At 39.4% G+C, this 11537-nt stretch overlaps 1 protein-coding gene and 1 long non-coding RNA gene across 6 annotated transcripts in view; both read left to right on the top strand.

The window, feature by feature from the left end:
• The window catches only part of ipmkb (inositol polyphosphate multikinase b), a 34704-nt gene extending 28149 nt beyond the window's left edge, over positions 1 to 6555 (top strand). For all 5 annotated transcript variants that reach the window (XM_046069310.1, XM_046069311.1, XM_046069308.1 and 2 more), the window contains 2 exons: positions 978 to 1059; positions 2280 to 6555. In XM_046069310.1, the coding sequence (XP_045925266.1) occupies positions 978 to 1059; positions 2280 to 3082 (885 nt within the window). In that variant the 3' untranslated portion in view covers positions 3083 to 6555. The remainder of the gene's footprint in view (positions 1 to 977; positions 1060 to 2279) is intronic.
• Positions 6556 to 10822: 4267 nt separating this feature from the next.
• Positions 10823 to 11537, top strand: part of LOC123982742 — a 28535-nt gene continuing 27820 nt past the window's right edge. Inside the window, exon 1 of the long non-coding RNA XR_006828051.1 lies at positions 10823 to 10955. This is a non-coding gene — a long non-coding RNA (uncharacterized LOC123982742). The remainder of the gene's footprint in view (positions 10956 to 11537) is intronic.

Raw genomic sequence — 11537 nt, forward strand, 5'->3', positions numbered from 1 at the left:
AGTTTGGGCTTTTTCAGAAGAGGTTTAATTACAGCTACTTTAAAGTACTGTGGTACATAGCCTGTTGATAAAGATAGATTGATTATATCTAGTATAGAAGTGCTGACTAAGGGTAAAACATCTTTAAGCAGCCTAGTCGGGATGGGTCTAAGAGGCAGGTTGATGGTTTAGATGAAGAAATTATTGAAGTTAGTTGGTAAAGATTGAGGGAAGCAAAGCAGTCTAAACATATATCTGGTTTTACAGCTGTTTCTAAGGTTCCTGAGTTTAGAGATAAGTTGGTGCCAATTGAGGGCAGGTCTTGGTGAATTTTGTTTCTAATAGTTAGAATTTTATCATTAAAGAAGCTCATGAAGTCGTAACTACTGAGAGCTATGGGAATACTTGGCTCAATAGAGCTGTGACTCTCTGTCAGCCTGGCTACAGTGCTGAAAAGAAACCTGGGGTTGTTCCTGTTTTCCTCTATTAATGACGAGTAGTACGCTGCTCTGGCATTACGGAGGGCCTTCCTATAAGTTTTAAGACTATCTTGCCAAATTAAACGAGAATTTTCCTGTTTGGTGGAACGCCAATTCCTCTCAAGTTTCCGCGATATTTGCTTTAATTTGCGAGTTTCAGTATTATACCATAACCGTCTTTGTTTTAGTATTTTCTTTTTTAGAGGGGCTACAGAGTCGAGTGTCATTCGCAGCGAGCCTGCAGCACTATCAACAAGATGATCGATTTGGGAGGGACTGAAATTAGCATAGGAGTCCTCTGTTACTTTGTGACTTGATAATGAATTTAGAGCTGATGGAATCGCATCCTTAAATTTAGCTACAGCACTATCAGACAGACATCTTGTATAGATATTTTTGCCCAATGGCGTGTAGTTCAGCAATACAAACTCAAAAGTTATAAACACATACTTTGTGTTTTAGAGACAAGGACCAACACAAATACAACAAACACACTCAACATAAAATCCTGTATTTCAGGTGTATAAGGTGTGCAGTGACACGTTTGACTCCTACGACCAGCACTACGGGAGGGGACTGGCCAAGGACACCGTTAAAGATGGTATGTGTGTATGTGTGTGTTTCATGTTTTTATATCCCGTTGGGAACTTCAACCTGATTGCACACTAATGGGGACAAATATATAGTTTTACCAAAGGTTTTCACTGACACTAGCCATGTTTCCATCCAATTGTCATGTGAATTTTAAGCATACTTTTGAAATGTTGCAAAAAAGAAAAAAAAAAGTAAATGCAAAATATGTACGTTTCCATCAGCTGGTCTGGAGCAAATAAACCAGGCTACAGCAAGTGTAGTTACGTCAGTAGTTGACGTTACACATGGCTGGAATAAATAAGATGTATGGGTTCCAAACCAGAAACAAAACCAGTTGCATGAACCTGATGACTATTGATCTTAGAAAAATGGAGCGAGGTCCTAAGGAATGTGTTTCAAGCGAGCAAGTTGCTGCCAGCCATGTCTCCGCACGTAATGGGAATATCTGGTGTTTCGCCGAGTTTTGCATGCTTGCCGAGAATTGCATAAACCTCCAAATACTGCTTTTAAACGCTATAATATCCTTTGTGGGGTTCATCAATGGTTATTTATTTATTTAAGTATTTATTCTGTGAACGTTTAGAGTTGTTAATATTTTATTACACTCAGTAGTAGTAGCATTCATTGAGATTCAGCAAAAAGATGCGGTGATAACCCCGTTCGATCAGCGTGCAGAGCAAAGTATCTGAAAAGGACCTTTAAGAGGTGAATGCATAATTCGGCAGAACAGGTGATGAAGGCTACCTGCTGAGATTTGCATCCACCTCTTTTCTCAGCAAAATGAGCGTTACTAGCCGCGAGGTGCATGAAATTCTCCGCAGGCATGCCGAACTCTGCACAACCGGACAACCGGCAAGACAGCAGAAACAGCTGATCAGAGTTAAAAGTTCGCTACATCAGAACTTATTTGAAAAATGTGTTACCATCTCCCATTTAGCGCATTTACTCTTTTTCGACAAAGGCAAAACCACCTCAAGTGAGCGTAAAAACTTTAATGTGAAATTAAGGATATTTTTTCCAAATTTTGCCGTTTCCATCAACCTTTTCTAATGCAATACTTCAAAATGCGCATTAAAAAACGTTGATGGAAACACGGCTAGTGAAGTGTTGAAGGAACCTTTCAGAATAACTCCAAGTGATCACATGCTTATTAACATGTGTGCTGACAGAGGAACAGCCAATCGGACACAAGCATTTATGCCTCTTCTCTCCGCTCCTCTCCACCAGGCCTGGCTAAATTCTTCCATAATGGTGTTAGTCTGAGGAAGGATGCTGTGTCAGCCAGCATCCGCAGAGTGCAGCGTATCCTCCACTGGTTTGAGTCCCAGCGCCAGCTGGCCTTCTACGCCAGCTCCCTTCTCTTCGTCTACGAGGGCCTCCCCTCCTCTCCCTCCCTTTCTTCCCTTCTTAGCACCCCTTCAATCAGCCCAATGGCAGGGAAGACTGCCACATTATTATCTGCGAGTGATAGTGGTTGGGGTGGGGAGGGAAAACCAAGACAGGAAGTGGTGGGGCAGGAAGTGGCTGAGTACAACAACAACAACATTCAGGTGTGTGCACCCTGGGACTACAGCCTGGCCACCATTTACACCAACCAAACGAAAGGCGGCCAACACCACAGTGCCAAGGGTCATCTCCATGCCAACAGTGGAGACAGTGATGCTGTGGGGATGACAGTGAGTTCAGTTTCTAGAGATAACATCTCAGCGATGTGTGAAGAAGACAACTCCGCATGGAAACGGACAGGCGAGGCGCGACAACCACCGAATGGAAACGGAAACAAATCACAACTGGAAGGGAAGGGTGAGGATGCAGAGAGGAAGGACAGCTGCAGGAGAAAGAGAGAGGAGGAGGAGTTGAAAGGATGGGGGGGCGACGCAACAGAGGGGAGTGGAGGAGAGGCGGAGGTGGAGGTCAGGATGATCGACTTTGCCCACGTTTTCCCGAGCGAGAGCCACGATCACGGCTACATCTACGGCCTCAAACACCTGCTGAAGGTGCTGGAGCAGATCTTCTGTGATGCTGCCTAGAGCCCTCACTCCTCCCTGCCTTCTCTTTACCTCCAGGCCTGCTCAATGAACCACTGTCTCCATGTCAACCCTCAAAAGACAGCAACCTTCAGAGGACAGAGGGACGAATCAAAGAAGTGAATATGAAAACAGAAATATCGTCATCTCATCTGTCTGTGGTCCTCCATCAGTCGAGTGTGTGTGTGTGTGAGTGTGTGAGAGAGCTAAGTGGAGGTAGTAAGGGCCGACTGCTGTGTTTTCCCTGTGATCAGCAGCACAGCATGCACTAATCAATCCATGAAGGCATTACGACCCTGTACTTAAACACAACATTGTCAGCTGCATGGTTTACTGATGCTCAGATACACTCCATTCAATTTGAAATCTTTTATACCATGGGCACTGAAATTAGCTGGCAGACATTTGTCAAAATTGTATCAGAACACCTCAAATTAGGGGTGGGCAGGGCCATATCTAAATACATACCGAGAGATGATATGAATTAGTCAGCCATACCTCTTATACTGTAAAAGCTGTCCCTTTAATATCTCTGGTTGAATTCGTCCAGTGTGGGAAATGCTGCAAATCAGTGAGCAGCACTGTTTTATGGCAATATCCATTTTACAGGAGTTTTGCATCAATGTGATGAAACACCAGATTCTTCAGTTAATCAATTCACTTATTTTATTATCCAAATTATTATTATTATGCAAAAAGCAAATGTTCCCATTTATTCTCTATTCTAACAGTTTCTCAATTTCAAGGAAATGTACTATTTAAAGATAGAAATCTATATTGCAGTATAGTTATTTGTACTGTGATAGAAGATTTTATCCATATCATCCACCTCATCTTAAGGTCCACTCACTGCTGAAAGTTCAAAGTGAAGAAAGTTTAGTTCGTGTTTTAATTAAGATGTGTAGCATTTGACTATGCAGTGTACCAGGAAACTACCTAAACTTAGAAATAGCAATTATATTTTGCTGCAGCACTCAAAACATTTTTCTTTTAGCCACATTTTGGGAAATTAGCTAACAAATTCCCAAAATGGTTACCTGGATTTGGTTCCTTTAGGTTTACAGTATACTGTCAAATTACAAACAAACCAGGGCTAGGAAACAGAAGTCCATTCATCTCCACCGAAACCACCAAGTGAAAAACTAAATGTGGGTTCAGAATGGCCTCTTGAGGGTCAAACTGACAGATATGTCAATGATAAGAGTGTTAGCATCGGGGAAAATAAGAAGTCTGGAGAATGTTGAGGTTTAAGCCGGGTCATCATTTTGTGTTTTTGTTCTAACCACTGTCTCCAGGTATCTAACTCAGGTAAATTTACTGTAAAAAAAAAAAGAAAGAAAAGAGAAAAAGCTTAATATTACTACTTTGATCCTGTCAGCAAGATGAACCTCATGCTGTCTGGCTGGTAAGTTGTTTTATATAGTCTTACTCAATGTTTATCATGTATCGTGATTGAACTTATCTCATCAATGTTGACCTTCGCGTCATTTTTTTGACCGCTTAACCTTACAATGATCTTACACGTTGTATTCTGTTTTACCATGGCTGTTTGAATTGTTGTACATGTTGGGCTGCCACATCAGCTCTCCTTTCTCTTATTCCGGTTATTTGGTGTCCCCCTCCATCTGCTCTAGTTTTAGGAATGGGATTGTGTTCATACCTTGTACTGCCAAGTTTTTATAAAACTACTTAAATCAAAAGGTAACATTGCTTACGAGTGGGTTGGACATCAGTGCCATTACTCTGGCATTAAACATTAGTTATTCCTTGATTTTAAGTTATATGCAAGAATAGGAAAATCTACCATTTCTCTCACATATTCTGGTGAGATGATTGTTTGAAAATGTTTTTTTGTTTGAGAGAAGCGACACAATGTGCTGTGATTGGTTAACATGATATTACCTAATATATGACTTCCATAAGGATTTTAAGATTGTAGTAAAATGATTTTTGAAACTTGCTGCTTTAATGGGAGTCGACTGACAGACTCATGGTAAAGAGAGAAAGACAGCGATTGAATGGAGGGGGAGGGGGGTACTTGTTGTTAGTAAAACAGAAGTAAGCAGGTCCTTTTTACACTACAGCTAAACTGGTTCATGTTGCTTGATTAACTCTTATTTAGTAGGGTTGACTAATGTGGGTTTTAGGCAGATATTCTGTATACATTGAATGATGCTAATTTTTTTTCATGGCAGGTATGTAAAAGGTTTAGTGAAACTGGATGAAGACCAAAGACCAGTGACGTTCATTTAGTTGTCATGATTTATGGAAGCCCCAAGCAGCCTTGGTTGCTGCCATTTTTTTGTCTTGTCTTCAGATCACAAAGTGTTTTCTTACAATCATTCCTTCATTATCATAAGGTGTAGTTAGTTGGTTTTTCTGGAGCTGTCTGCCACATATCATGGCCTTTATTAATAGGTTGTGTTTAATCCATAGTTGAAGGTCACAAGATGTGGCTGACAGCTCTGGACAGTGGACCTTGTTTTTGTCAAACTGCTTTTTCCATTTTCTAGGTTGAAACTTCAAGCTCAAGTTCTGTTAAGTTGTGCTTGGATTGTCTGATTTGTAGTAATTTGATTCATTTCAGGTCAATTCAACACCTATTTAATTTCTCTTATTTCAGACAGGGGGATTTAAATAGTCCAAATGTGTAATATGCACCACTGAAGCACAATCTAAACTGAAAGTTATCGACTTAAGCTTTCACAGCAGGTTTTACAGACAGCACTAAATATGTGAAGTTAATTTAGATCCTCCAGTCTGATCTGCAGTCAGTCCTATATATTAGTCTAACCCTATGTTCTCCTAATGTTCCATCTCACTGCTCTGTTTTTACACACTAGGGCAAATAAGACAGACATTTTAATTCTTTGATGACTCAGTGGGTCAGCTATGTGTTGCAAGATCATTTGCTTTAAATTGTTTTCACTTAATCATCCTTAAATGCTCAGCAGTTATTTTGTGCCACTGTCTGGTGTTAAGGTTTCTGGACTGGTTGTCTGGCTGCAGCTGCTTTAAAATGTGAGGGTAAATCTCATTTCTCCAGTACACCACAAACCTACTTGTATTTTAACCAATAATATGCAGAGGCCTCTTCAGTTTATGTAGCTTGTGATGTAATTATATGACTATTATGAAAATCCTGATCTTTTGTAAATTAACTTGATTATGATTTTAATCTGAACCAAAAGAGACAGCGAACTATTAGTATACAATATTTTCTCTAACGTTTCTTTTTAATAAACTTGATCATTTGTTCGAAATAATTATTATGAAAGTTCAGGAGTCCTTTAAATGATTGTTTACAGGAGTTAGAGAATGGTTTTCCTATCACTATTTTCTGTTGCTGTCTCCATGTCATCTCTGTGTTTTGAATATTGATTATTGATCATTCCGGCAGCTTTGTGAATCTCCTCTCTGTATTTCTAGCCTGTTGTGTAATTGGTAACTAACATAAACCATATCTTGCATTTGTATTCTGGGCATTGTTGATGACATTGTTTTAATGATTGACTGACTCATTGTGATGCAACTTTAACTCTCTTCAATCAGTGAGAAAAAACTGTTATTAAAATTTTTTATTTCAGTGTGGGTGGGCAGCACATCCACTATGTCCCTTACATTACACTTAATGTTATGAAGAACCAGCATTTTGTCCATTCAAATGTTTCCTTCTTAAGGACTGTGTTTATTCCCTTTGTTACGCATCATTTTTCTCTAGACACTATGTTTGGCTTTTCCAGACTCCTCTCAGGCAGACATTAGCTTCCAATCCACATTATGTCTGCAATTAACTGCTTAACAGTCCGTTTTAAATGCAGACTGATTTGGAGAAGTCTGAAGCACTGAATTACCACACAACAGTAACAATACAAAGTAAAGTAAGTTTTGTTCATAGTGGAGCCTGGAGTGTGCCATTGGAATAATTGTAGGCTTCTACAGTGTAATACATATAATTATATCAGTTGGCAAGATAATCAATTAAAATTACATTTGCATTTAAATCTATAATATAAAAGTGAAAGTAAATGGTCTGTACTTGTTTAGCCCCTTTCTTTACATGTCACTTTCACCCATTCAAACACATTCATACACGTAAGGCAGACGTTGCCGTGCATGGTGCCAACTGCTAATCAGAAAGGAACTAATCATTCACATTTACAGTTTTCATTTCATTTTTTGACACTTAAAAATGAAACAAAACCCCAAAATACAGTGATGAAATGAAAATTGTAAATGGAAACAAATGTATTGCAGAGTGGAATATGGTAGGCAGACACAAAAGTAAATGAAAAAAATCAAATTTAAAGATAAAACAAGTGTTTTGTTAAAATTCAGTCATGCATCATATGAATCCAGAATAAGGAAATAAAATTATTAATTCTAGGTCTGCACAATTAATCAAAATATGATCGAAATGCAATATTAAAATTGCAGAAGCCACTGTTTTGGGCTAAATGTATAAAGAAGTAGCATTATGATGAAGTGCTGTAGGGCTGCAGAGATTTTTATCATATAATGCAGCCCAAACTGGCAATTATTAAAAAAAAAAAAAATATTATATATATTATTTTTATATATTTTTAATGCATCATTTAAATGCAAATCAATTTAAAATACCCCTTTGTAAAGTATATATTTTTTTATTGATGGATTAAACACTGTAAAGGTCTATAAGTATTCAAAGGCTCATTGTGGCGAGTGTGTTTCAAGTCTACAGTTGATTTTCATACCACAGTGAAGTGGATAGACACCATTTGCTGCCTAAAAGGTGGAAGATGAAGACAAACGAGTTCTAAAAATATATGCAATTGGTAGTAAATGGCTTCATGCATGCATAAATACAAATATGGTTATTTGGACCTATGTTGACCTCTAGCTGCAGCCTGTTGGAATTGCAGCAACACAGTGTCAGAATGGACCACACTGACTGGGTCAGACTGATTTCATGAAAATGCAACCTGATTGTGCAGCATGAGGGCAGCTGTGGTCAGCCACACTGTGTTTTAGGTGCATCACTTTTTTTCTGGCTTTAAACTGCTGATAATTACGATGCAAAATGTCAGATTGACAAAGCCAGTGATGAGGTGAGACGGTCAAAGTGAATCTGTGTTAGATCTGGCTGTATGTTGCTCTCTTTATATGTTCTGTTCATTTGTTTACATTTCAGATGCTCACCTCATTACCAGGACAGGTTAGAGGCCAGAACATGATTTCTATCATTTAACTCCAGCACCAACTGGAGTTCTTTATTTGTCTATAATGCACTGCAGACAAATGAAATAGCCAATTTATGACATGTCTTACAAATTTCTTTCTCCTCTGAACTGTACACTGCACTCAACAAATAGTCTTCTTTTTGCAGCTTTCCTATGATTAGATCATTTTGGCAGTATCAGTTCAACTCAAATCATGTAATCAGTCCTATAAATGATCAGTTGATTAAATGCCCAGCTGATTCACTTAATTCATCACATGAAGTGTTGGTTGTTCAGAAACATTGTTAGCTTACTTGTATATTTTACTTATTTCTTTTAACATTCTCCAGAAAGTCTTTTTATCGTTTGAAAAAGTTTCATGATGGAGTTTGTCGTGCATTTCCATACATGTGTCATGACATTTACATTTATTAATTTAGCTGACGCTTTTATCCAAAGCGACTTACAATTGCTATACATGTCAGAGGTCGCATGCCTCTGGAGCAACGAGGGGTTAAGTGTCTTACTCAGGGACACACTGGTGGATGGGTCACAGTGGGGGATTGAACCCGGGTTTCTCATATTAAAGGCATAGTCCCATCCATCACGAGAAATCAAACTTTGTTTCACTAATGACAAAATGAATACAATTAAGTTTTGACAATATAAATAGGTTACTCTTAAGTTTACAGAATTTGGACAAATTCAAAGAGAAATCCAAAGAACAAGCTAAATGTTTAAGAAAACATTGATGTTTGATGTGATCACTTTCTCACTATTGACACTCCACTAAGAATAGACACAAGAGCAACTGCTGTAAATGCTGCAGCAAATTTCAAAGTAACTGCTAGTGAATTTTTTAGCACATTGAAGCAAGCGGCTCCCTGGGTGACAAATCTCTAACTTGGTTGGATGCTTTGATAATTGGACAGCAGTAATCAGAGTAAATTGTTAAACTAGCAGTGTGCTTCCTTAATGTGGTCCAGGTGTATTGTCGTCTCGGCCCATCAGAAACCTTTGCTTTCAGTTTGCGTGTTTGAAGAACCATCTCAACAGTTAAAAGAAGCTCACACAGTGAATATCTTTCACTACATTTATCAAACTTTTACTGCTACTTTAGCTGCATTCACCAGTTCAAAGCTGACATGAAATGCATCCAGTATCTATACTGTCTTTCCCTTTTGACACAAATTAAGCATTATGGAAAGAAAAAGACTTCATTCACACATTTTACTAAATAGCATTCCCTAACTACATGAAAATATGTCTGGTTCTGATTGGCTGTGATAATCCAACTCACTTTTCTTCTGGGTGACAACTTTTGAGTCTTCGTGTGATGCCTAATGGAAACTTCAGGTGAGAATGTGCAGAGCGCTAAACAGTGTGCATGCTTGTGGCATGATATTGTTGGGGTGCCATCATACAAACAAATAACAAAACAAAACCTGTTGAAGGTTTGAATGTGTGCCAGGTCCAGTTCAGCTTCACTTCTACCAGTGTTGGATCTCTGTGAGTCGTCTGCTAACAGAAAGATGTCCGAGTGAAGTCAACACATGGTGAGGAACTGTACCTGGTCTGCGCTTATGAGCCCTGTAATGGAGCTCCTCATTGTGGTTTATGAAGAGGGTTTGAATTTTGATCTATTGGATTTAACGTGTTATTAATGAGCCTGAAGCAGAACAGAAAATACCCTCGGTGTACATAGAGAGAGGAACTCAAACAATAAAGTCCCTCTAAACTATCCTGATAACTCGTTATTTTTTTCAATAATAAAAATATTAATCAAACTGTTTGATGAGCTGCTTCTTTCTGGAGACCTTTTGAGAAAATAAGACAGCCTTTTCACACTAACACTGTGATGAATTATGGAATTATTATTTTATACAATTAAACAATAATAAAATATAAATAAGGTAGGAAAGTCCTCGGAAATGGTTGAAGATGGCAAACAGAGCCAGTATTACAGGGTTCATCAACAAAATGGAGCAAGACAACCTTTTTGATGATATTGGCCAGGGCTGACTGGACCGCCCTGATGTCTGAGCTTGGGAGAGGCGGCAGAGGTGTGGCGGAGGCACTTTAAAATATCAGAGGAATTGGTAAACGTTTCTCAGATAAAAGTTGCCAGTTGGTATCATCTTCCCCATGGACCTGAGGTAGTCAACCCATCTGTAAAAGCACAAGGTTGCACTTCACAGTGCTTGAGTCATAACAAGAACTCAATATATAACAAATAAAGTCACACTTGCTTTTTGTTTTTGTCCACATAGTCCAAAAACCTCCACGAGGGGAGCTGCTCGTAAAGAACACAAAGAACTTCATTCAGCTTATTTTTGAAAATGTGTTTTCCATCTGCTTCTGTTCTCCAGAAAGAAACTGTCTAAACATGGAATTAGAACCTTAGATCACTCAAATGCTTTTTTGGGCTGGGGAAGATCAGGTTCCTAATTCCAGGGTCCTGCCGCTCCACTGGAACTGTTTCCTTATAACTTCTATGTTTCTATGTGGTCAGAGCCTGCAGCTGGCACGCTGGTCATGGGCTGTGGGCCCTTATCCTCTTCTTCCTCCTCCTTCTTATTCACAACTACAATGAACAGAGGAACACAGGCTTCCATGCAGGGAAGGACAATCAAAAGCTTAATCCAAAATCGGAAACATTCCAACAGCAGAGAATACAGGTGGGTCATGTGACATGGTCAATGGTCTGTATTTGTACAGCAGCTTTTTGTGACTACTCAAAGCACTTCACTGCATCACATTCACCTTCGACCAGAAGATCGAATCACCGACCTTCTGGTTAATGGACGTTCTATCTCCTGAGCCACAGCCGCCACCATGAATAGAAACAGTGCACGACACAACATGACACAACAATAATCCGACAAAGACTGAACTGTTTAGAGGGTATAGGGAGAGACGCCAGGCGCCTGTACCACGGAGCAGGATTTATTTATCCAGATAACTTCAGAGTTAACCCGGGTTTTTAGTACCACGATGGTGGTTCACTTCGTACTGGAGTAGAGCGCCATGGTAAGTTGAGTGCTGAACGGCTAACCTGCTCCAGAGCATGTTATGTTCCCCTTCGAGGGAACTCGAACTGCGTCGGTGACGACACTATGGGAACGCCCCTGGGCGTGGCAGGGCTGAACTATGACTGAAACTACTCCAATCCTATTGGTGTTACTAGAACGGTAGTGTGTGACGGCGTAACCGGAGGGGGTATATAAGCACGCCGGCACATAGGACACATTAGCTTCTTT

Source organism: Micropterus dolomieu, linkage group LG14, assembly GCF_021292245.1.
Source record: "Micropterus dolomieu isolate WLL.071019.BEF.003 ecotype Adirondacks linkage group LG14, ASM2129224v1, whole genome shotgun sequence".
NCBI classification, from domain to species: Eukaryota; Metazoa; Chordata; class Actinopteri; order Centrarchiformes; family Centrarchidae; genus Micropterus; species Micropterus dolomieu.